Below are 26,807 nucleotides of genomic sequence, written 5' to 3' on the forward strand. Positions count from 1 at the left end.
GCTGATGTCACAGGGAGCTGCAAAGTTCTTCAAAATAAACATGTTTCCAGTTTGGAGTACTATGCACTGCTGAGCTAGATGGCGTTATTACCTTCGTCAACTACAACCATGCAGCAGCATGGTTACTAACCGGCACTCGTAAACGAGACCATACATCCCCCATACTAGCATCCTTACACTGGTTACCAGTCAGTTTTAGAATTGATTTTAAGGTTTTATTGTGTGTTTTTAAGGCGTTGCATGGGTTAGCACCTTCCTACCTCTCTGATCTTATAAGCCTGCACACTCCCATTAGATCACTGAGGTCTGCTGAGTAAATGCTCTTAACTGTACCGAGATTAAGATTAAAACATAGAGGTGATCGGGCTTTTGCAGTTGTTGCTCCGAAATTGTGGAACAAGCTGCCCCTTCACATCAGGACCTCCCCTACAGTTGACATCTTTAAAACCTGTTTGAAAGCCCACTTTTATTCTTTGGCTTTTAAATCAAAATGAGTCCCGGATACATTACTGATGTTGTTTTCTTTTATTTATGTTTTATTATTTTGTGTTTCCTGTTTTAACTGTTTCCTTTACGTTGTGTTTTTAAGTTATTTTATTTATTTTAAATGTACAGCACTTTGGTCAACTGCTGTTGTTTTTAAACATGCTTTATAAATAAACTTGACTTGACTTGACGAGATAGCTCAGTGTGCCCAGTGGATCACGTGCTGGATCCGGATAAGTGGTGTCTTGATTTGGTTGAGCTTTTGAATTGCTTGGCCTCCCGTAGGGCACAAGTGAGACTCACCTTGTTGTCCAGCTGCTGGTACAGGTCGGTGATGAGAGTCTCGTACTGCACCTTTTCCTCCTCAGACAGGGGGACAGGGGCCACAGCCAAGCCGTCAGTCACTGCTGTTGTCTCACTACTGCTCTTCTTGTTTCTGTTGCTCAACTGTTCCTCCACAGGCACAGACTCACCTGAAAGAGTCAAAATGATTGATAATAATGTCCAATCAGTAGAGATGGCAAAAGCACAGACATTCTGTACTCAAGTACAAGTACTTTTGTTGAAAAATACTTTGGTAAAAGTTGAAGTGCTGGTTCAGCCCCAGTAAATGATGTTGGTGTGCAGGCTGTGATCAGCTGACCTGCTGCTGCTGCTCTGAGGTTTACTGCTCTGTGTGGATGAACTGAACTCACAAAGATGTAACCCAGTATTTCACAGCTATCTGAGCTGATCTCCATCCCCTACACTGACAGCATACAGGCTGCAGAAATGTTGGATTCAGTGAATGAATCTCAGCATCAGCAGCTTTGATTCAAACTCATCTCTGCTGCACTGATGCAACCTGTAACTCTGACCATGAACACAGCCTCTGTGCACCAACACAGAGCTTTACTGTAAATACAGTATAACAAGATAACCTGTTTATTACACACTAAACTGCAGTATTTTCATACAATCTTTGAATAACACAAAGTCAGCATACTTCAGTTTGTTTTGCAGTTCTTACCTTTAAATCTAACCTCTCTTCTTCCTCTCCTGTCCTCTTTCTTACATCTTTTGCCATCTCTGAGTGAACTTCTCTTTCTTTTCTCTCCCTGGAAATACAGCAGCTCTTCTTTTAGCTAGCAGACACACTGTGTGACAAACTGCACACACTTTTTGTGTGTTTTCTGATATTTGTTGAGCATTTAAAATTACCTGCAACAAGTTACTCCCTTTATTTTTGCTCCTCTTCAGTAGCTAAGATGCTGGAACTACCGTGAGCACAACCTAGTGTTTAAACTGACTGGAACATAGCCGATGACAAAAGGTGTGTATGGCAATCTCTATTAATTGGCTATGGACCACAGGCCTTTGAAGTGGCAGCAATTAAACCATTACTTAAAAAATCATCACTTGGGCGCCTGGGTGTTGTGTGTGTTAGCGGGTTGGTGGTGTGTGCTGTCTGTTGTCTCATTTCAGGGGTTGGCAAGCTGGTGTCTCTTCACGGACTGGGCGGAGCAGGGGGCGGATGCACACAGATCCTGCACACATGCAGCGAGTTCCCAGCTATCAGCCCAGTATTTAGGACTGCGCCAGAGCCTCCTACCTTCGCCAGAGTGTCTGTGGCCATCTACGGTACTAAACGGCCATCACCTGCTGTATGATGAGTGTCTGTTAAGTTGTCCTCTTTCGGGTGTATCTCTCCTGTTTAAGTTTTTGTGCTTGCTCGTGGCAGATTACGGACGCCTTTCATCGCCATCTTGGATCACCTGCTCTCCCCGCCTGCCTGTCCTCCCAGAGACATCAACACCCCACCCCGCTCGCTAATCCCCCTCCGAGCAGCTCCACCACGCTCTCCCCACGTAAGCGTTCCCTCACATAGCCGTCTCTCCTTCTGTTTAGTGCTCCTGCCCTAATACTATTTCTCTCTCCTCAGACTGGCTCCCCCCACCCATAGCACCCTTGCCCAATACTTGAGTCTGGTTATAGCAGTAGAAGTTTCCTGAGGACATCTGTCATCTCTTGGTTATGTTTGTTCCCTGCTTTAAGAGAATAAACCCTCTTGTTTATTGCCTTCATTTTGTCTGCGTTTGGGTTTACCTTAGCTCGACACCAAGCCACAACACTGGGTGGCTTAGTGGTGTAGCCGGCGACCACATACACACGCCGAGTTGCGGTGCGGGCAGCGCAGGTTTGCGTCCTGGCCCGTCGCCAATTTGCCCGCGTGTCTTCCCCTGTATCTTTTCCCCATTTCCTGTCTCTCTCCACTCTCACAAAAAGCCGCTGTGGCCAAAAATGCAAAAAAAATCATCACTTGACCCACCTGTCTTAGCTAATTATAAAATGACTTCGAATCTTCCTTTTATTTCAGAAACTCTTGAAAGAGTAGCTGTAAAACAGTTTACGTTATACATGCTTCTCTTTGGTAATGTTAGAAAACACTGTATATATTTTCATTGCTATGCAGATGATACCCAGCTTTATTTATCTATGAAGCTCAGTGGCCAACACTGGTTGGCTGGTTGATGACATAACATTTTTTTTTTTTTTTAACCTTTCCTCCAACGTTTCAGTTCATTCTCCAGTTTCTGGATCATGATGGTCAGACTCCTGTTCTTCTCTTTTTCTTTCTCATACTTCTTCTTCCACTCCTCAGCTGTCAGCTCCAGGTTCACAGATACTGTGTTCTTTATGGTTTTAGCTCTGAAACATTACACAAGTTTAAGAGTCATTCATCATTTATTCATCATCATTGTGGAATACACAGTTGAAACTCTCTTGCAAATGAGACACTGAATTTCAGTGGGACTACCTGTATAAATAAAGGTTAAAAAAATTGTTCAGTGACAGTAACTGTGCTTTCTCCTCTGATCAACTGAGTTCCTGTACCTCTGTCCAAACATAAGCGTGGATTTAGTTTCAGCCTCATTGTAAACAGATGGCGAGCAGCAGATAATGATGGTGGTTCGACAGTTTCCACCCAGAGAGTCCTGCAGGATTCGGGTCATCTTACTGTCTCTGTATGGGACGTGGGTTTTCTACAGACACAGTAGATATTAGCACCATGTGATGAACATTTCACCTGAGACTGAGGTCAGCTCTAACATTCTGTCAAACAAATAAAGTTAAATCCAGAATATTTCAAGTTTACATGTCAGTAACCTGAAGAATTGAGTCATGATGACTCACCGTTCCTTCACTCAGGGCAGCAATGACATTCCCCAGAGCAGAGAGAGACTTGTTGATGTTTTTTGCTTCATCCAACACGGCACCTTCTGCTCCCGTTTTACTCACCTAGACAGCAAAAACAACAATCCAGGTGTCAATACGGAGAGAGTCACAGAGGACAAAGACAGGTGAAGGCTGCTCAGCTGCAGACTGAATAATAATAACCCAGTGTTACAGTGTAACATGAAGATTATTGTGATTTCCTCCATTTCTAGTTCTCAGAACTTCTCTTGTTGATATTTATCAGTGTGTGGCCCTCTTCTCATTTAAGGTGTGAAATTAAACTTGATTTGACAGTTAGTGTTAGAAAGCTGTTCTGGACTGTGTCGTGGAGCAGTGTGACCTTCTCGCTGCCTGCCAGGTCAACCAGGTAAAGCTTCCCTGACAGTTTCATTTCTGTCTCCACGTTCTCCTGCTTGATGTTGATCAGAAAAATGCTGTGACTGCGAGAGCTGTGCTCGTTCATGTCTGCAGGAAGAACATGAAGAAACCACAGTCAGTATTCTGAAACTGAACACGTAAAAACTGCTCCAAGAAAAACAAGATGTCTGTCCTGAGGTGGGGAGTTAAGGAAGTCAAAGCTCATTACAGCAGAGGTGGAGGAGTAAAGAAGGATCACAAGTACAGCTACAGACTTACTGGTGACAGCAACATGTCTGTTTGCTTTTCCTTCGTCGATAACGTCCATCACCTCTTCAGGACTGGAGACAAACCGCTCTGTACACCCCTGACAGCAACACATACACATCAACACATTGACAGCACAGTAAGAGGCTGCAGAACTGACGCTTGGTCAATAAGAATCTGTTTTCCACTGCAGGAAGTCATCACTATTTGAAGGTGTGCACGTGTGGGCGTGTCCAGACTGCGGGAAAGATGCCTGTATGATTTTTTTTTCAGATGTGCTTTTAAAGAAAACAAAACCTGCTGTAGGGCAGGCGCATCTGAAAAACAGCTGGATGCCTGAAACAAACAAGCAACCAGAAACATGATAAACAATAGCAGACAAACACCACCATTAACATATATGCAGAGATAACAAAGACAAATGCTGTGGCCACCTCAGTTCATCTGAGCTGATGGTAAGACTGAAAGTGTCTAAGGTGTCTATGCACTCATGGAACACCTCCGCCTGTTAAATAAAGAAACAAATAAAAAAAATAATAGAAAGAACCTAACAAGAGGCGCCTATAATACAGCTCCTCTTGGCACAGCAATGGTGTTTGACACAACAGAGCATGCAGACAATAATTTTGCTTGCTTAAACTGACAGGTTAAAAAAAGATGGAACTGGAGTTATAACCAGGAATCTATTTAGGCCATCAGATAAGTCCAAACATGGCTCCCACACAGCTGTGGAAACAGAAACATCTGGAGACACTTCCTGCTGACATTGGTTCCTGCAGTGGAAAAGCAGCTAATGGGACTTATTTACCTTCACAAAGGGAACTCTGTTCTTATCTTCATGAACAGCCAAGTTGGTCTTTGAAACTGAAAAATAAAATCATTGTTTACTCATCATGAAGTCACTGTTTACACTATATCATAATGTATTACAATGCATTAGCATGGTCATGTTTAAACATATGAGAGTGTGAAATGTTCTGGTTGATCTCACCATCCAAAAGGTCTCTAATTTTATCCAGATAGATTTCAAAATAAGACACCTGCAGACACACAGGCAGTGTTTATATTAAAGTAATGAAATAAGATCTGTTTTTTAAAATGTTCTGGACAATTAAACTGTAAAAAGTGTGATTCAGGCAATAAAAAAATACTTTAATTCAAAGATTAAATGTGTCAGAGCCACAGCTCAAATCTTAGTGAACCTTAATGAAGGTGAACTTGTTTCTTTGAATTGAGATGAAGAATTTTTAAATTTTTTTTTTTACAGTAAGATTTTCCTTGTATCTGACAAAAGAAACCCACAAGGAACATTAAAACATTAAAAAGGAACAGGATCACCTTGATATGGAACTCCAGGTTCTCATCCATGGAGTAAATGTGGTCAAAGATATCTCTGGAAATACGAGGGATGATCCCCATCTGATGAGGGTCATGAAGGTTCCCCTGAAACATGACAAATAATTTATTTAATAATTACATATCCAAAAAGGGTGGAGTGCCCACTCTGGCTCAGGGATGAGTTGCTGCCCCAGGTGGAGGAATTTAAGTATCTTGGGGGATGGTTTACGAGTGACAGGAGAAGGGAGTGGGAAATTGACAGACAGATTGGGGCTGCAACTGCAGTGATGTGAACACAGCACTGGTCTGTTGTGGTGAAGAGGGAGATGCGCGTGACAACAAAGCTGTTGATTTACCAGTCAATCTACGTACCTACAATCACCTATGGTCATGAGCTTTAGGTAGTGAACAAAAGAATGAGATCACGAATACAAGCGGCAGAAATGAGCTTCCTCCGAAGGGCGGCTGGCCTCTCCTTTAGAGATAGGGTGAGGAGTGCAACCCTTTGGGAGGGGCTCAAATTACAGCCCCTGCTCCTCCACATCAAGGAGGTTCAGGCATATGACGAGGATGCATCCTGGGCACCTCTTGGGTAAGGTGTTCTGAGCATGTCCCACTGGGAGGAGGCCCTGGGGCAGACCCAGGACACACTGGAGAGATTATATCTCTTGGCTAACCTTGGGGTCCCCCCCAGACGAGCTGGAGGAGGTAGCTGGGGAGAGGGAGGTCTGGGCTTCTCTGCTTAGGTTGCTGCCCCCCCACGACCTGGCCCCAGATAAGCAGAAGAAAATGGATGGATGGATGGATGGATGGATTACACAGCACCAAAAACAACCACCTCAAAATAAACTACAAAATAAAAGACTGACCTCCATCGTGTGAGTCTTTCCTGACGATGTCTGACCATAAGCAAAGATGGTACCATTATAGCCTCCCAATACATCTGAAACACAAATACAAAACAAACAAAAATAAATATAAAAACAAAACAAACAGTAAAAAGCCAAAATTAAATAAAATGATTCTCAAAACAAACAAAAGCAAAAACAAAAACCAACCATAAACAAAACAAAAACAAACAGCACAAAGAGAAACATGGTTTTCATATGCTGCCACTTCCTTTGAGTTTACTTGTTTAAAAAAACATGACTTGTTGAACTGACCTCTGACGATCTGCTTGGCACAGGTGTCATACACCTGAACTTGTTCAGTGCTCGTAGGGAAGACCTGGTCAAACACATATGGCTTCCCCTGAAACACAGAAAACACACCATCAAAATAAAAGCCTCTGCCTTAGCTACAGATAAAGCCACATAAAATTGCCACTAGCAGCCAGCTGGAAGTCCCCCTCCTTCTTCTGGGCATATCTACTTCCCAGCATGACCACACCCCTTTCCCTCAATTGCAGAGTGTCACCAAGAGATGGCGCTTTCATCAAAAAAACTTTGACTTCTGTGATTCACAAATCTTTTGTTAACATTTCATGCTGAAATATTTTTACTATCTAAAACAAAGCTACACGGTAAAAAATGTGGTGTTAATATTTCAGTGTAAACCTAATTTAATCTAAATAGAGTATTTATAACTATATGGAGTGTAAATCGGCTCTGACATTGGAGTTAAAAGTCAGAGTAAAATGCTACATTCACGCAGTGAAACTTTTGACTCTGTCAAGTGTCAATAATGCGCCAGTAACGATTTTTGGCAACCGCAAAGAGGAGGAGGAGGAGGAAGAAAGAAGATGAAGCCAGTTTTCTGAAGTTCGTGAGACGGCTACTTCCATTTTAGATTCTGAATGGAGTTGTGCTACAGAAAAAGTAACTTTCAACAATCCGGTGTTGGTAACTTATTATAATATTAATTGTGATGAAGAACGATATTATAGCTTCTGTTGTTATCAATTAAATATGTTCGCAACTATTATGCGTGAGTACTAGCGTAGCAAATGGTTTTTGGCACCATGGCTTAGTTTGTTAGTGGTGAAAAACCCGATCCATGTCTCCTCATTTTTGTACCCATTTGGAGAAAGTTGTATTGTGTTAGGGTGAGAGCCGAGGGATAGCCCTATGCTAGACAAGTTGACCACCTCAAAATATTTGCTCAGTTTTTTTCTGAAGCCTGTCAAGGTAAGAATATGTAACTGTTATAAATTGTAATAGTATTAATCACTGTGCCTTATGCCATAGGCCCAGATTCCGTGGGTACTTCAGGGTCGTAGCACCCACCGAGTCATGTTAGCATGGTTAGCACCATGGATGTAGCAGCTAATAGGCCCCATACTACTTGTACAGATTATGTTCAAGTGTATCGGGAATATTAACTCAGTTTTCAAATGGCATTACCTTTGAAGCACATAAATTAACTATTAAAATGTGTCTGTCATGGTTGTTTATTTTTGTTATTCTTTTTTTCGAACAGACCATGCTACTGCATGTTTTGTTTAGTGGGGAGCAGAAGTACGTGAAACTTTCTGACCTAACATTTGATGCATTCGTGAGAGAAGGTTAGTATGTTAGTAAAATAATCTCACTACTTTTTTCTTGCATAAGAAACCCATCTTGCATTAAGTAATTTTTTCTTTGCATTAACATGTATTAAAATGTTGTACTGGATTGAACTCACTGGCATTTTGTAAAATTAGTTGGGTTACTCTACTTATTTCACCCTTTATTTATCAGCAGTAAATGTTTTCATTTTCACTTCTTTAATATTTCTTTCTGCTTTAGTGTGCCTGAAATTTAACATTCCAGAAGGCAGACAGCAGGATCTGAAGGTGTATGACCAGTCTGATACAGAAGTTGATGTAGATGTTTTTGAAGAAATAGTGAATCAGTCACCTGGAACCTTTCGAGTTATGTTGAGCAACAAAGAAAATCCTGGTAATCACTAACAATTCACCGATGTATTTATATTTAATTTAGAAGCTGGTTTAGGAGCATTAGAGTTCTCCTAAACAGGCTGTTGCTTTACTTTTTGCAGGTGCTGTTCTATCATCATCATCATCTTCTTCATCTTCAGTCACATCTGATGATACAATCATTCTGAATTTCACGATGTGTGACCCATCAGAAGAAGAAGCCACTGCTGAAGGAAGTCAACCTAAAAGGCCATGTCACATAAATTATGAGGCGCAAGCGGTAAGTTGTTACATTTAATTTAGCATTGTTTATGTACTTTCTAGGTTTAGTGGTTCAAGAATTTTTTTATTTTTTTTCTTTGAAATTGAAGTTGATTGAAAAAATCTTGACAACAAAGCCTGGTGGTGAGTGTATCATACAAGAGTATGTAAGAACTAAATGCTTGACAGATGCAACCAGAAGACAGATGATAAAAGTCCTTACAGCTGCAATGACAGAAGCACATGGGTAAGAATCATACACTTAGGCTATAAAGAAACATTTTGGTTTTGAATTGTTTTTCATTATTTTTTCAAACGTCAGTTTAGTGACTCATTGTTTGATCGTTAAGATTAAGATTAAGATTAAGATAGTGTTTATTTGTCACATGCACAGTTATACACAGTACAATGTACAGTGAAATGTATTTTGTACCTGCAACCATATATACACACACATATAAATAAGAAGAATAAAAATAAAAATAATTCACACTATACTCTATATACTATACACTATACACACTTTTACATGGAATTATCGATTATAATATTTACATAGTGCAATAATGGTCCAGTTCCTGAGCACCTTGAGTGGGAGCTTGAAGTCTCTCAGCCGCCTGAGGAGGTAGAGACGCTGTCTGGCCTTCTTCACAGTGATGTTAATGTGATGAGTCCAGGACAGGTCCTGTGAGATGGTCACTCCCAGGTATTTGAAAGTGTCCACTCTTTCCACCTCAGCACCACTGATGACAAGTGGATGGTAGTCCCTCTGCTGCTTCCTGCTGAAGTCCACAATAAGTTCCTTCGTTTTGCTGATGTTGAGCAGGAGGTGGTTCTCCCGGCACCAGTTCTCCAGGCAGGAGACCTCTCTCCTGTAGGCTGTCTCCTCATTGTGGGAGATTAGTCCCACAACAGCAGTGTCATCAGCAAACTTGATGATGACGTTGGACTCTGACGTGGCCTCGCAGTCATGGGTGTACAGTGAGTACAGCAGAGGGCTGAGCACACAGCCCTGGGGGGATCCGGTGTTGAGGGTGAGGGAGGATGAGGTGAGGTGACCCACTCGTACCACCTGTGGTCTGCTGGTCAGGAAGCTGTGAACCCACCTGCACAGGGATGGGCCCAGGCCCAGGTCCAGCAGCTTAGAGACCAGCCTGGAGGGAACTATGGTGTTGAATGCTGAGCTGTAATCTACAAACAGCACTCTCACATAGTTCCCCTTACCAGGTGTCTATGTGTGAAAGGGTCTTGTGGAGGAGGAAGGATATGGCGTCATCTGTGGATCTGTCTGGCCGGTATGCAAACTGTAGTGGGTCGAGGGTGGTGGGCAGTGAGGAGGTGATGAATGTCTTGATGAGTCTCTCAAAACACTTCATCACCACAGAGGTGAGCGCTATGGGCCTGAAGTCATTGGGGCTGCTGGGGTGTGGTTTCTTTGGGACAGGGACTATAATGGACTTTTAAAGCAGGTGGGAATCACACACAGTTTCAGTGAGAGGTTGAATATCAGTGTAAACACAGGTGCCAGCTGATCAGCGCAGGTCTTAAGGACACGTCCACTAATACCGTCTGGTCCAGCGGCTTTCCTGGTGTTTACACTTCTAAACGCCCTCCTCACGTCGTGCTCCGTCACAGTGAGTGTCTCCGCCCCTCCGGCCGGGAGCGCAGCGGGCTGTCGGCTTCCCGACTCGAAGCACGCAAAGAAGTATATCAGATCATCCCCTCCTAAAAGCATCAGAGTGATGTATGCTCAGGGGATCGTTGCCCTATTTCCCTATCTGGAAGACCCGTTTTCAAAACATGGATATGTAAGTAAAAGGGTCTTAGCAACATTAAGCATATATATTTACCTTCAAAGATGTTTATGGAATGGTAAGTCTGCTTGTATTTATTGAGATAGGAGCATTACTATGATCCAGAGAGTGGTTCAGGATACCTTGCATGGCGTTTAAAGACCATTCAAAGAAAAACTGCAGAGGAAAGGGGTGCCTCAGGTAGCAAATCTCCAAAAAGTAAGTTTTCTTAATAGTGAGTATATGTAAAGTAATGTAAAATCTGTGGCTGGGAGTTAGAAACTTTTTTTTTTTTAAGGTGGTGGACCAGGCCATGGTCAATCCAGGGTTTTCACTGCTGACAAAGTGCTGTCAGATGAGGAGGTGGAAGCAACTATTGCTGTTTTGAAACACTCTGCTGATAATGACACTGTCCGTGAGAAGATGAAGGCTACCTTCCATTACCGTCATTCAATGGTCAATTCAATTCAATTCAATTTTATTTATATAGCGCCAAATCACAACAAACTGTCGCCTCAAGGCGCTTTGTATTGTGGGTAAAGACCCTACAATAATACAGAGAAAACCCAACAGTCAAAACGACCCCCTATGAGCAAGCACTTGGTGACAGTGGAAAGGAAAAACTCCCTTTTAACAGGAAGAAACCTCCAGCAGAACCAGACTCAGCGAGGGGCAGTCATCTGCCGCGACCGGTTGGGCTGAGGGGAGAGAAAGACATGCTGTGGAAGAGAGCCAGAGATTAATATCAATTAATGATTAAATGCAGAGTGGAGTATAAACAAAGTAAATAAGGTGAATGAGAAGAAACAGTGCATTATGTGAACCCCCCAGCAGACTAGGCCTATAGCAGCATAACTAAGGGATGGTTCAGGGTCACCTGATCCAGCCCTAACTATAAGCTTTATCATAAAGGAAAGTTTTAAGCCTAATCTTAAAAAAAGAGAGGGTGTCTGTCTCCCGAATCCAAGCTGGAAGCTGGTTCCACAGAAGAGGCGCCTGAAAGCTGAAGGCTCTGCCTCCCATTCTACTCTTAAGTATCCTAGGAACCACAAGTAAGCCAGCAGTCTGAGAGCGAAGTGCTCTATTGGGGTGATATGGTACTATGAGGTCTTTGAGATAAGATGGTGCCTGATTATTCAAGACCTTGTATGTGAGGAGAAGAATTTTAAATTCTATTCTAGATTTAACAGGGAGCCAATGAAGAGAAGCCAATATGGGAGAAATCTGCTCTCTCTTTCTAGTCCCTGTCAGTACTCTAGCTGCAGCATTTTGGATCAGCTGAAGGCTTTTCAGGGAGCTTTTAGGACAGCCTGATAATAATGAATTACAATAGTCCACCCTAGAAGTAATAAATGCATGAATTAGCTTTTCAGCATCACTCTGAGAAAGGAAGTTTCTAATTTTAGAAATATTGCGCAAATGCAAAAAAGCAGTCCTACATATTTGTTTAATATGTGCATTGAAGGACATATCCTGGTCAAAAATGACTCCAAGATTTCTCACAGTGTTACTGGAGGCCAAAGTAATGCCATCCAGAGTAAGTATCTGGTTAGACACCATGTTTCTAAAATTTGTGGGGCCGAGAACAAGAATTTCAGTTTTATCTGAATTTAGATGCAGGAAATTAGAGGTCATCCAGGCCTTAATATCTTTATGACATTCCTGCAGTTTGACTAATTGATGTGTGTCATCTGGTTTCATTGATAGGTAAAGCTGAGTATCATCTGCATAACAATGAAAATTGATGCAGTGCTTTCTAATAATACTGCCTAAGGGAAGCATGTATAATGTAAATAGAATTGGTCCTAGCACAGAACCCTGTGGAGCTCCATAATTAACCTTAGTGTGTGAAGAAGACTCCCCATTTACATGAACAAATTGGAGTCTATGAGATAAATATGATTCAAACCACTGCAGTGCAGTACCTTTAATACCTATAGCAAGCTCTAATCTCTGTAATAAAATGTTATGGTCAACAGTATCAAAAGCTGCACTGAGGTCCAACAGGACAAGCACAGAGATGAGTCCACTGTCAGAGGCTGTAAGAAGATCATTTGTAACCTTCACTAATGCTGTTTCTGTAATGTGATGAATTCTGAAACCTGACTGAAACTCTTCAAATAAACCGTTCCTCTGCAGATGATCAGTTAGCTGTTTTACAACTACTCTTTCAAGAATCTTTGAGAGAAAAGGAAGGTTGGAGATTGGCCTATAATTAGCTAAGGCAGCTGGGTCAAGTGATGGCTTTTTAAGTAGAGGTTTAATTACAGCCACCTTGAAGGTCTGTGGTACATAGCCAACTAATAAAGACTGATTGAACATTTTTAAGATTGGAGCATCAATAATTGGAAAGACTTCTTTGAACAGTCTAGTAGGAATGGGATCTAATAAACATGTTGCTGGTTTGGAGGAAGTAACTATTTAAGATAACTCAGAAAGATCAACTGGAGCAAAAGAGTCTAAACAAATACCAGCAGTGCTGAAAGCAGCCGAACATGAAGAATAATCTTTGAGATGTCTCTGGAGCTTGAAAAAGGCGACTGGACTTCTTTTTGTTTCTTGAAGACGTTTCACCTCTCATCCGAAAGGCTTCTTCAGTTCTCAACCAAAAGGTGGAGAGACCCAGGTATTTAAACCCCTGTGGGCGTAGTCCCCTGGAGGTGGTTATGACCCTCTATTGATCATGTGCGTGAACACATGTGCCCAGGTGTGAAGGGGGCGTGGGTCATATTTAATCAGTGGTTTCAGTTGAAACCAATTTAGGACTCCACTCCATTGTTTCCTGTGGCCTATTGAGGTCACTGGAACAAAGGTGTGAATGGGGGTTGAGACATCTGGGAAGGGAGCTCAGGACAGCACTGTAAGCAGGGGAAAGTTGGTGACGTAATCCACCTCCTCTGTTCAATGATGGTTGTTCACAGTGGACATAGATGGCTTCTTTCACTCCTCTTTCAAACCATCTGTTTTCCCTGTCCAAAATGTGAACATTGGCATCCTCAAAAGAGTGCCCTTTTTCCTTCAGATGCAGATGTACTGCTGAATCTTGTCCTGTCGAGGTGGCTCTTCTATGTTGTGCCATTCGTTTGTGAAGAGGCTGTTTGGTTTCACCAATGTAGAGGTCTGAGCACTCTTCACTGCACTGAACAGCATACACTACATCGCTGATCTTGTGTTTGGCGGGTTTGTCCTTGGGATGAACCAGTTTTTGTCTTAGGGTGTGACTTGGTTTGAAGTATACTGGGATGTCATGCTTGGAGAAAATTCTTCTGAGTTTCTCTGACAAGCCTGACACATATGGGATGACAATGTTGTTCCTCTTGTCCTTCCTATTCTCTGTAGTTTGTGTTTGGCCTTCATTCCTGTGCATCTTAGCTGATTTGATGAAGGCCCAGTTGGGGTAACCGCATGTTTTGAGGGCTTTCTCAATGTGTGTGTGTGTTCCTTATGCTTCCCTTCTGCCTTAGAGGGAACACTTTCCGCACGGTGTTGTAGGGTCCTGATCACCCCAAGTTTGTGTTCCAGAGGGTGGTGGGAGTCAAAGAGGAGATATTGGTCTGTGTGTGTGGGCTTCCGGTAAACTTCAATGTTGAGGCTTCCATCTTCCTCGATAAGCACCGCACAGTCCAGGAATGGTAACTTGTTATCTCTGGTGTCCTCCCTGGTAAAACGTATGTATTTATCCACTGAGTTAATGTGACGAGTGAAGGCTTCTACTTCTTGGGTTTTGATTTTGACCCAGGTGTCATCTACATATCTGTACCAGTGGCTAGGTGCCATCCCTTTGAAAGAACCAAGAGCTTTACTTTCCACTTCCTCCATGTAAAGGTTGGCTACAATGGGAGACACTGGGGAGCCCATGGCACATCCATGCTTCTGTCTGTAGAATCCATCATTGTATTTAAAATAGGTTGTGGTAAGGCAGAGATCTAAAAGTGCACAAATCTGATCTGGGGTGAAGCTGGTTCTGTTCAGTAAGGAATCGTCTTCCTGTAGTCGTCTTCTGACGGTCTCCACTGCCTCAGTTGTGGGTATGCAAATGAAAAGTGAAACCACATCAAAGGACACCATGGTTTCATCTGGATCCAGTACAAGATTCTGGACCTTGTTGGTAAAATCTGTAGAGTTTTCAATGTGGTGGGGTGTGATGCCAACAAGCGGTGATAAGATGGTGGCGAGGTGTTTGGAAATGTTGTAGGTGACCGAGTTTATACTGCTGATAATGGGTCGAAGTGGGACTCCTTCTTTGTGGATCTTTGGGAGTCCATAAATGCATGGAGTGGCTTCTCCAGGGTACAGGCGGTAGTAAGTGGGGCGGTCAATGGCTTTTTCCTTTTCAAGTTGTTGCAGGCAGCAAACAAATTTTTTCTTGTAGTTGCTTGTGGGATCACGTCTCAAGACCTCATAAGTATTGTTGTCACTGAGGAGTGTAGTAATTTTGTTGTGGTAATCCGATGAATTCAGCACAACCAGTGCACCTCCCCTTGTCGGCTGGCAGTATGGTGATGTTTTGATCCTTGCTTAGGGCTGTGATGGACCTTCTTCTCCTGAATGGTGAGGTTGGATGGAGGAAGTCTTGCACTGGAGAGAGTGGCTGAAACTTTCATCCTGATCTGTTCTGCTTCAGGATGAGAAAGTTTGTTATTTCTTATAGCGGTTTCTGTTGCTGTGATGAGGTCTACTATAGGAAGCTGTTGTGGGGCTATGGCAAAGTTGAGTCCTTTGGCTAGCGCATTTTCTTCTGGTTTGGTGAGGACCCTGTCTGATAGGTTCTTCACCCACTTTCCTTGGTTTCCATTGCTTATCGTGTCGTCCTGTTTGTTAACAGATGAATGGTATGCCTTGGTTTGCAGAGTTTGAAATTTACGTAGTTGTCTTTCCTTGCCTTTGATGTGTTGTGCGAGCTGGGCTTTGTCCACAAATGTAAAAACTTCTTCTGCGATGGTGTGAGGTAAGAGTGATGAGAGTTTCTGCTGAGTCTGGTGGATTTTGTTCTGGAGTGCATCTATGGTGAAATGGACCTGTCTTATCCTTTCACTCAAAAGGTGGTTCTGTGCTCTCCATAGAATTTGGTCAGCTCTATGTCCTTTTACTGTGGACCCAAGGTGCAAACTCTTGGGAACCAGTCTGGACTGTCTGCATCTCAAGTTGAAACGAAGGTGGTTCCTGTAGTTCGCTAGCTTTCTTGAGTCCCTTTCATACTCCCGCACCAATTGAAGGGTGTTCCTCCCAAAGTGCAAGGCAATATGTCTGTGTAGATTCTCAGTCATCCAGGTCATAGTAGTCTCTGGAGCTTGAAAAAGGCGACTGGACTTCTTTTTGTTTCTTGAAGACGTTTCACCTCTCATCCGAAAGGCTTCTTCAGTTCTCAACCAAATGGTTGAGAGACCCAGGTATTTAAACCCCTGTGGGCGTAGTCCCCTGGAGGTGGTTATGACCCTCTATTGATCATGTGCGTGAACACATGTGCCCAGGTGTGAAGGGGGCGTGGGTCATATTTAATCAGTGGTTTCAGTTGAAACCAATTTAGGACTCCGCTCCATTGTTTCCTGTGGCCTATTGAGGTCACTGGAACAAAGGTGTGAATGGGGGTTGAGACGTCTGGGAAGGGAGCTCAGGACAGCACTGTAAGCGGGGGAAAGTTGGTGACGTAATCCACCTCCTCTGTTCAATGATGGTTGTTCACAGTGGACATAGATGGCTTCTTTCACTCCTCTTTCAAACCATCTGTTTTCCCTGTCCAAAATGTGAACATTGGCATCCTCAAAAGAGTGCCCTTTTTCCTTCAGATGCAGATGTACTGCTGAATCTTGTCCTGTCGAGGTGGCTCTTCTATGTTGTGCCATTCGTTTGTGAAGAGGCTGTTTGGTTTCACCAATGTAGAGGTCCGAGCACTCTTCACTGCACTGAACAGCATACACTACATCGCTGATCTTGTGTTTGGCGGGTTTGTCCTTGGGATGAACCAGTTTTTGCCTTAGGGTGTGACTTGGTTTGAAGTATACTAACATGTCATGCTTGGAGAAAATTCTTCTGAGTTTCTCTGACAAGCCTGACACATATGGGATGACAATGTTGTTCCTCTTGTCCTTCCTATTCTCTGTAGAATAGGGTGATCAGGACCCTACAACACCGTGCGGAAAGTGTTCCCTCTAAGGCAGAAGGGAAGCATAAGGAACACACACACATTGAGAAAGCCCTCAAAACATGTGGTTACCCCAACTGGGCCTTCATCAAATCAGCTAAGATGCACAGGAATGAAGGCCAAACACAAACTTACAGTGCTGTCCTGAGCTCCCTTCCCAGACGTCTCAACCCCCATTCACACCTTTGTTCCAGTGACCTCAATAGGCCACAGGAAACAATGGAGCGGAGTCCTAAATTGGTTTCAACTGAAACCACTGATTAAATATGACCTCGCCCCCTTCACACCTGGGCACATGTGTTCACGCATATGATCAATAGAGGGTCATAACCACCTCCAGGGGACTACGCCCGCAGGGGTTTAAATACCTGGGTCTCTCCACCTTTTGGTTGAGAACTGAAGAAGCCTTTCGGATGAGAGGTGAAACGTCTTCAAGAAACAAAAAGAAGTCCAGTCGCCTTTTTCAAGCTCCAGAGACTACTATGACCTGGATGACTGAGAATCTACACAGACAATCTTTGAGATGGTTATGAATAATTTTTTCTCTAATGTCTAAAATTTTATTTGTAAAGAAATCCATGAAGTCACTACTAGTTAACGTGTAAGGAATACTCGGCTCTACAGAGCTCTGACTCTTTGTCAGCCTGGCTACAGTGCTGAAAACAAACCTGGGGTTGTTCTTATTTTCTTCAATTAATGATGAATAGTAAGATGTCCTAGCTTTACGGAGGGCTTTTTTATAGAGCAACAAACTCTTTTTCCAGGCTAAATGAGCATCTTCTAATTTAGTGAGACGCCATTCCCTCTCCAGCTTTCGGGTTATCTGCTTTAAGCTGTGCGTTTGTGAATTATACCACAGAGTCAGGCACTTCTGATTTGAAGCTTTCTTTTTCAGAGGAGCCACAGTATCCAAAGTTATACGCAGTGAGGATGTAAAACTATTGACGAGATAATCGACCTCACTGGGAGCAGAGTTTAGGTAGCTGCTCTGTACTGTGTTGGCACATGGCACTGAAGAGCATAACAATGAAGGAATTAGATCCTTAAACTTAGTTACAGCACTTTCAGAAAGACTTCTACTGTAATAAAACTTATTCCCCACTGCTGTGTAATGTAAATGTTACTAAGAAATGATCAGACAGGAGGGGGCTTTCAGGGAATACTGTTAAGTCTTCAGTTTCTATGCCATATGTTAGGACAAGATCCAGAGTATGATTAAAGTGGTGGGTGGGCTCCTTTACATTTTGAGAGAAGCCAATTGAATCTAACAATAGATTAAATGCAGTGTTGAGGCTGTCATTCTCAGCATCTACATGGATGTTAAAATCACCCACTATAATGATTTTATCTGAACTGAGCACTAAATCAGATAAAAAGTCTGAGAAATCAGACAGAAACTCTGAGTAAGGACCAGGTGGACGATAGATAATAACAAATAAAACAGGTTTTTGATTTTCCCAATTAGGATGGACAAGACTAAGAGTCAGGCTTTCAAAAGAATGAAAACTTTGTCTGGGTCTTTGATTAATTAATAAGCTGGAATTGAAGATTGCAGCTAATCCTCCTCCTCGACCTGTGCTTCAAGCATTCTGACAGTTACTGTGACTCGGGGGTGTTGATTCATTTAAACTAACATATTCATCCTGCTGTAACCAGGTTTCTGTAAGGCAGAATCAATCAATACGTTGATCAACTATTAAATCCTTTACTAATAGGGACTTGGAAGAGAGAGACCTAATGTTTAATAATCCACATTTAATTGTTTTATTTTTTGGTGCAGTTGATGAAGCTGTATTATTTGTTGTTTTTGAATTTTTATGCTTAAATAGCTTTTTGCCGATTTTAGCTTTGTTTTTTGGTGGTCTGGGAGCAGGCACCGACTCTATGGGGATGGGGTTTTGGGGGGATGGCAGGAGGAGAGAAGCTGCAGAGAGGCGTGTAAGACTGCAACTCTGCTTCCTGGTCTCAACCCTGGGTAGTCAGGTACAAACATAATTCAAGTAGCCAGTGAACTTACATAGTCCATGGCTAATGTATCAGATTGGTTAAATCAGTCCTGCTTAAAACTAAATTTAAGTAAAACAGTTGGAATATTCTTTTCTAAATCAAAACTTGTAAATTGTGGGGCAAATATTTATGTGGCTGGGGAAAAACTACAACTTGTGAATGAATGTAAATATCTCGGTATCATAATCGAGTCAAAACTCACTTTTAAACCATCCATCCATCCATCCATTTTCTTCCGCTTATCCGGGGCCGGGTCGCGGGGGCAGAAGCCTAAGCAGAGAAGCCCAGGCTTCCCTCTCCCCAGCCACCTCCTCCAGCTCATCCGGAGGGACCCCAAGGCGTTCCCAGGCCAGCCGAGATACATAATCTCTCCAGCGTGTCCTGGGTCTACCACGGGGCCTCTTCCCGGTGGGACATGCCCGGAACACCTCACCCAGGAGGCGGCCAGGAGGCATCCTAATCAGATGCCCGAGCCACCTCAACTGGCTCCTTTCGATGTGGAGGAGCAGCGGCTCTACTCTGAGCCCCTCCCGGATGGCCGCACTCCTCACCTTATCTCTAAGGGAAAGGCCAGCCACCCTTCGAAGGAAACTCATTTCTGCCGCTTGTATTCGCGATCTTATTCTTTCGGTCACTACCCAAAGCTCGTGACCATAGGTGAGGGTAGGAACGTAGATCGACCGGTAAATCGAGAGCCTCGCTTTTACGCTAAGCTCCCTCTTCACCACGACGGACCGATGCAGCGTCCGCATCACTGCAGAAGCAGCCCCGATCCGCCTGTCGATCTCCCGTTCCCTTCTCCCATCACTCGTGAACAAGACCCCGAGATACTTAAACTCCTCCACTTGAGGCAAGAACTCGTTCCTGAGCCGGAGATGGCACTCCACCCTTTTCCGGCTGAGGACCATGGCCTCAGACTTAGAGGTGCTGATTCTCATGCCAGCCGCTTCACACTCGGCTGCGAACCGTTCCACTGCGAGCTGGAGGCCCCCCCCTGATGAAGCCAACAGAACCGCATCATCTGCAAAAAGCAGAGATGAGACTCTGAGGCCACCAAGGAAGAAGCCTTCCGCCACCTGGCTACGCCTAGAAATTCTGTCCATAAAAATTATGAACAGAATCGGTGACAAAGGGCAGCCCTGACGGAGTCCAACACCCACAGGAAACAAATCCGACTTATTACCGGCTATACGGACCAAGCTCTCACTGCGGTTGTACAGAGATTGAATGGCCCGCAACAACGGGCTAGACACCCCATACTCCCGCAGGACCTCCCAAAGGATACCCCGAGGGACACGGTCGAATGCCTTCTCCAAGTCTACAAAGCACATGTAGACTGGTTGGGCAAACTCCCACGCACACTCGAATATTCTTGAGAGGATAAAGAGCTGGTCCAGCGTTCCGCGACTAGGACGAAAACCCCATTGTTCCTCCTGAATCCGAGGTTCGACTAATGGATGGACCCTCCTTTCCAGCACCCTGGCATAGACCTTGCCGGGGAGGCTGAGGAGTGTGATCCCCCGAAAGTTGGAGCACACCCTCCGGTCTCCTTTCTTAAAGATGGGGACCACCACCCCAGTCTGCCAATCCAATGGCACTGCCCCAGATCTCCACACGATGTTGCAGAGGCGTGTCAACCAAGACAGCCCTACAACATCCAGAGCCTTCAGGAACTCAGGGAAAATCTCGTCCACCCCAGGGGCTCTGCCACCAAGGAGTTGTTTAACTTCCTCAGTGACCTCACCCCCAGTGATGTTCAAGTCATCTCCCTCGTCCCCAGACTCTGCTTCCACTACAGAAGGCGTGTCAGTGGGATTCAGGAGGTTCTCGAAGTATTCCTTCCACCATCCGACTATAGCCTCAGTTGAAGTCAGCAGCACCCCACCCGCACTATAAACTGTGTGAGTGGAGCACTACTTTCCCCTCCTGAGTCGCCTGACAGTTTGCCAGAATCCCTTCGATGACGTCTGAAAGTCTTTTTCCATAGCCTCACCGAACTCCTCCCACACCCGAGTTTTTGCTTCGGCCACTGCCCGAGCTGCATTCTGCTTGGCCTGCCAATACCTGTCAGCTGCCTCTGGAGTCCCACAGGCTAACCAAGCCCGATAGGACTCTTTCTTCAGCTCGATGGCTCTCTTCACCTCCGGTGACCACCATCTGGTTTGGGGGTTACCACCACAACAGGCACCAACCACCTTTCAGCCACAGCTCTGAGCAGCAGCCTCAACAATAGGGGTGCGGAACATGGTCCATTCGGACTCAGTGTCCTCAGCCTCCCTCGGAATGTTGTCGAAGTTCTGCCGGAGGTGAGAGTTGAAGATCTCCTGGACTGGGGCTTCTGCCAGGCGTTCCCAGCGCACCCTCACAATACGTTTAGGCGCGCCAGGTCTGTCCAGCATCTTCCCCCACCACCTGATCCAACTCACCACCAGGTGGTGATCAGTTGACAGCTCAGCTCCTCTCTTCACCCGAGTGTCCAGAACATATGGCCGCAGATCTGATGATACGATTACAAAATCGATCATCGACCTGCTACCTAGGGTGTTCTGGTGTCATGTGCACTTATGGACATCCTTATGTTCGAACATGGTGGTCGTTATGGACAAACTGTGGTTTGCACAGAAGTCCAACAACAAAACACCATTCAGGTTCAGATCGGGCAGGCCGTTCCTCCCAATCACGCCCCTCCAGGTCTCACTGTCATTGCCCACATGAGCGTTGAAGTCTCCCAGCAAGACTATGGAGTCACCAGATGGAGCACTCTCCAGCACCCCGCCCAGCGACTCCAAAAACGGTGGGTACTCTGAACTGTCATTCGGCGCATAAGCGCAAACAACAGTCAGGACCCGTTCCCCAGCCCGAAGGCGCAGGTAAACTACCCTCTCGTCCCTCGGTGAAAACTCTGACGTACAGGCAGCAAGCTAGGAGGATACAAGAATACCCACCCCAGTTTGCCGCCTCTCACCGAGGGCAACTCCAGATGGGAACAGAGTCCAGCCCTTCTCCAGGAGACTGGTTCCAGAGCCCAGATCATGCGTTGAGGTGAGCCCAACTATATCTAGCTGGTATCTCTCAACCTCATGCACTAGCTCAGGATCCTTCCCCACCAGAGAGGTGACATTCCATGTCCCAATAGCCAGTCTTGATAGCCGGAGATCGGTCCGCCAGGGCCTCCGCCCTTGGCCACCGCCCGACACACATTGTACCCGACCCCTATGATGCCTCCTATGGGTGGTGGGCCTACAGGAGGGTGGGCCCATGTAACCTCTTCGGGCTGCACCCGGCCGAGCACCACGGGCTAATGCCCAGCCACCAGACGCTCTCCCTCGAGCTCCCTCCCCAGGCCTGGCTCCAGGGTGGGGCCCCGTTAACCCTATCCCGGGCAGGGTAAACTGTTCCCTTGCTGTTACAAACATAGGGGTCTTCTGAACCACTCTTTGTCTGGACCCTCACAACAAAGAATTAATTTAGTTTTATTTACTTATACCTTTTATGAAAATTGCATGTAGATTCCTTATGTATTTATTGTATTGTTTGTATTGTATTTTCATTTTTTTTTCTTTTCTATTTATTGAGAAATTTTTGTAGTTTAGTCATTTTAACCCTGATTGTATAACCTTTGTTTGTTTTTAGCAAGACAAATTGCAATTTGTCCAGGGAAAACAGATGAAAAAATAGCCTTTTGGCTAATTCTGGCGTATTTACAGATTGTTTATTAATGTGCATTGTCCCTACCTAATTCAAATTCATGATTTATGCACACAGTGTACCTTCACATATGGTACATATACATTTTATTTATTTACCTGCCCACCTGTAAGTCATACTCTGTATGCTGTGTACAAATTGCAAATTACCGGCTACAAATGTATATAGTCTTTTTGATATCTGTATATAGAGTTTTGATGTATATGTGTATTGATATGTTTTTATGTACAGGGGTTGAAATGAAACTGAAACACCTGTCATTTTAGTGTGCGAGGTTTCATGGCTAAACTGGACCAGCCTGGTGACCAATCTTCATTAATTGCACATTGCACCAGTAAGAGCATAGTGTGAAGGTTGCTCCAGCCTCTGACGGGGACGGTCGCATTTTATCTCTCTCCCTGCCCTCCCTATCTTTCCTGCTTGCTGCTTGCTGTGAGAGCGTCTCTTGCACACTGTTCGAATAAGAATAAGATTGAGAGCAATATGGATTTGGCAAACTGGGCCTTCAAGACCATTGATCGAATTTTTTCCACTATGAGATCTGGGAAAGGGGAGCCTGCGTGTCCGAGTGGAACAGACCCGGTTGGATACGTCATCGACTCTTGGAGCTCGTGGAGACCTGTGTGCTTCTCGGCCCTCGAGGTGGAAGACGTGGAAGACGCTTACATATTTGGCTATCTGGTAGCGGTATCTTTTCTGTTTGGGCTTGGAGGATACCTGATTTACCGTGAAATCAAGAAAACCTGGACGGCAGTTCGACATCTGCAGAGGCTGCCGACCCAGGTGGATGGGCTGACCAGAATGGTTCAGACTCAGACTCAAAGCCTGATGAACCTGAGCCGTAGACTTGGGGAGTAGCAGGTGAGAGGGGTTCGATCTGGAGATAAGGTACGGTTCTGCACAGTGAGGACGGTAACTAATGAATTTGGATTATTGGATTTATTGAATGGTTTCCCAGTGAGACTGAAGGCTGTTGAAAAAACAAGCAGCCTGTTCCAAAACAACATCTGCATTATCAGAATTCGGCTCCCTAGCCGGCCTTGGCTGGCAATCATATCTCTCCAGAGCTATGTGTGAAGGCCGCTATCCCCCTCAGCCCTCTCTGTGATTTGTGAAGCTGGATCTGGTGTACCAAGGCCGCTGATGAACTTCCATCACTATCAGCGAACTGTTTGGCTGGGAGCTGGCATCTGGGCTCCACAATGCCCCCACCCTCTCGTCTCCGTCTGCATCCCCTCCTGACCCTGACCCTACCCACCATACTGCTATCCCGGCTTTATATGTGCAATATGCTTTTTGCTGAGGTGTTTTTTGGAACCTCGTAAGGTGTTCTTTATGAACACAGTATGAGATGATTTTTTTGAACCTAACTATCCCAGTGTATCTCTTCTGTCTCTCTGCTAAAGGTAGCGCCGTTGAGAAATGGTTGCATGACCTCAGACATCTGTCCCCCCTGTCTGTGTTATGTTTATGCTTGTTTTGGATGGATGTTCTGTTAACTGCAATTTCCCCATTTGTGGGACTAATAAAGGCATTCTTGATTCTTGATTCTTGATTAGCAGGGTAAGAGCACAGTTTTGCTCAAAATATTGCAATGCACACAACATTATCGGTGACATACCCAAAAGAAGACAAATTGTTGGTGCACGTCTTGCTGGCGCATCTGTGACCAAGACAGCAAGTCTTTGTGATGTATCAAGAGCCACGGTATCCAGTGTAATGTCAGCATACCACCAAGAAGGACGAACCACATCCAACAGGATTAACTGTGGACGCAAGAGGAAGCTGTCTGAAAGGGATGTTCGGGTGCCAACCCAGATTGTATCCAAAAAACATAAAACCACGGCTGCCCAAATCACGGCAGAATTAAATGTGCACCTCAACTCTCCTGTTTCCACCAAAACTGTCCGTCGGGAGCTCCACAGCGTCAATATACACGGCCGGGCTGCTATAGCCAAACCTTTGGTCACTCGTGCCAATGCCAAATGCCGGTTTCAATGGTGCAAGGAGCGCAAATCTTGGGCTGTGGACAATGTGAAACATGTATTGTTCTCTGATGAGTCCACCTTTACTGTTTTCCCCACATCCGGGAGAGTTACGGTGTGGAGAAGCCCCAAAGAAGCATACCACCCAGACTGTTGCATGCCCAGAGTGAAGAATGGGGGTGGATCAGTGATGGTTTGGGCTGCCATATCATGGCATTCCCTTGGCCCAATACTTGTGCTAGATGAGCACGTCACTGCTAAGGACTACCGAACCATTCTGGAGAACCATGTGCATCCAATGGTTCAAACATTGTATCCTGAAGGTGGTGCCATGTATCAGGATGACAATGCACCAATACACACAGCAAGACTGGTGAAAGATTGGTTTGATGAACATGAAAGTGAAGTTGAACATCTCCCATGGCCTGCACAGTCACCAGATCTAAATATTATTGAGCCACTTTGGGGTGTTTTGGAGGAGCGAGTCAGGAAACGTTTTCCTCCACCAGCATCACGTCGTGACCTGGCCACTATCCTGCAAGAAGAATGGCTTAAAATCCCTCTGACCACTGTGCAGGAGTTGTATATGTCATTCCCAAGACGAATTGACCCTGTATTGGCCACAAAAGGAGGCCCTACACCATACTAATAAATTATTGTGGTCTATAACCAGGTGTTTCAGTTTCATTGTGAAACCCCTGTATATAGTGTTTTCTATTTTATTCCATTTTATCCCTTATCTGTACTTGAGCTGCTGTAATGTGCAAATTTCCCTGAGGTGGTATCATTAAAGTTTATCTTATCTTATGTATTTCTGTAACCAAATTTCTTAAGTTTCTCATGTTCTTCTTGGGATAGATGTATCTCTTGTAAATATATAATATTGGCATTCATTTTTCTCATTTTAATTATTACTTTACTCCTTTTAGTTGGATTATTCATCCCATTCACATTGATGGACACTAAGGTTACACTATTCACCAGTTAACTCTAACATCAATCCCTTTTTTTGACATCCTGCAACTGTAACAGTGAACAATAACATGAACTCTAATAACACAGGACAAATTAACATCAACCTTAACAGGCTCTGGAAAAATGTTTTCTCCCACATAATTTTGCTGGGTGGGGGGTAGGTCCCTTTTAACATAGGGGCCCTTGTAAAATCCAATCTGATCTATTCACTTTAGGCAGACCTGCTCCAATCTAAACTTAACATGGAAGACAATCTTGAGAACAAAAACTATTTTTCTTGCATTTTTCTTTATCTTATTTCTTCTGTAGAAGTCATTTGCATAGATTTTATTCCTCTGAATTTATTACAAACTCTTTTCCCTCCACTGCTCCTCCAGCTGCGCCGGGTCTCTGCTTCTCTCCATCTGAGCTCCTCTGCTCTCGTAGATCCTGGGGCCATTTTCCCAATGAATGTGGATTTTAGTTAAAGGGGTCTGGAAACGGATTCCTCGCTCTTTCAGGGCTTTTTTAATGTGCATGTATTCTTCCTCTTCTGAAGCATGTTAGAGGCATAATCATGATCGAAGAAGAGCTGCTTATCTTGATACTAGAGATGCACCGATCCGATATTAATATCTGTATCGTCCCGATATTGGAAAAAATTCTAGATCGGGTATTGGTGACAATGTGACTGATCCATAAAGACAGATCTATTAAGTCTAATTCTATGTTTTCTATTCTGCGTGATGTCATGCGCTAGCGAACTAGCCACATAGATTGTTTTCAAAATGGAGAGAGCGAAAGGATCAGCCATCTGGAACTTTTTCACACTACCTCAGCCAACACATTCGACAGCTACGTGCAATACATGCGCAGCGGTTGTTCCAAGGGGTGGCACTAAAACTTCAAGCTATAACACAACCAACTCACTCAAGCATCTCCAGAGATTTCACCCTAAAGAGCACGCTGAGTTCCTTCAACTTAATCAACAAAAAGGAGGTGGCATGAAGCAGCTAACTTTAAAGGAGATGAAGGAACGAGGTGAAAAGTTTCCACCTAGTAGTGTGCAGGCAACAAAAATCACTGAAAGGATACTGAACTTCATTGATGGGCAGCCGCTCTCAGTTGTTGGGAATAAGGGATTCTGGCTGCTAATTAACCACCTGGAACCACGTTACAACATAGTAAGCCGAAAATATTTGTTGGAAAGGGCGCTATCTGCAAACACATATTGAAGGAGATAAAAGATGTCAAATCGTTAAGTTTCACGACAGACATCTGGAGCTCTGACATTTCCCCTGTGTCACTTTTAAGTTTAACAGCACACTGGCTGGATGAGAGTTTTGTGCCACACAGTGCAATGTTAAATGCAACAAACTTTCGTGGGTCACACACCAGCGAAGCGATAGCAGGTAGCCTGAAGGAAATGTTTGACA

The 26,807-nt window shown here is 44.3% G+C and overlaps 1 protein-coding gene across 2 annotated transcripts in view; it reads right to left on the bottom strand.

Moving 5' to 3' along the window:
* LOC115800768 (kinesin heavy chain-like) overlaps positions 1-26,807 on the bottom strand; it is a 108,783-nt gene that overhangs the window by 37,268 nt on the left and 44,708 nt on the right. For both annotated transcript variants that reach the window (XM_030758273.1, XM_030758272.1), the window contains exons 2-12: positions 6,828-6,915; positions 6,534-6,607; positions 5,665-5,769; positions 5,318-5,366; positions 5,135-5,190; positions 4,339-4,426; positions 4,043-4,167; positions 3,661-3,765; positions 3,361-3,509; positions 3,026-3,174; positions 790-959 (exon numbers count right to left, since the gene is read on the bottom strand). In XM_030758273.1, coding sequence (XP_030614133.1) covers positions 790-959; positions 3,026-3,174; positions 3,361-3,509; positions 3,661-3,765; positions 4,043-4,167; positions 4,339-4,426; positions 5,135-5,190; positions 5,318-5,366; positions 5,665-5,769; positions 6,534-6,607; positions 6,828-6,915 — 1,158 coding nt within the window. The remainder of the gene's footprint in view (positions 1-789; positions 960-3,025; positions 3,175-3,360; positions 3,510-3,660; positions 3,766-4,042; positions 4,168-4,338; positions 4,427-5,134; positions 5,191-5,317; positions 5,367-5,664; positions 5,770-6,533; positions 6,608-6,827; positions 6,916-26,807) is intronic.

Source organism: Archocentrus centrarchus, chromosome 21, assembly GCF_007364275.1.
Source record: "Archocentrus centrarchus isolate MPI-CPG fArcCen1 chromosome 21, fArcCen1, whole genome shotgun sequence".
Lineage (NCBI taxonomy): Eukaryota > Metazoa > Chordata > Actinopteri > Cichliformes > Cichlidae > Archocentrus > Archocentrus centrarchus.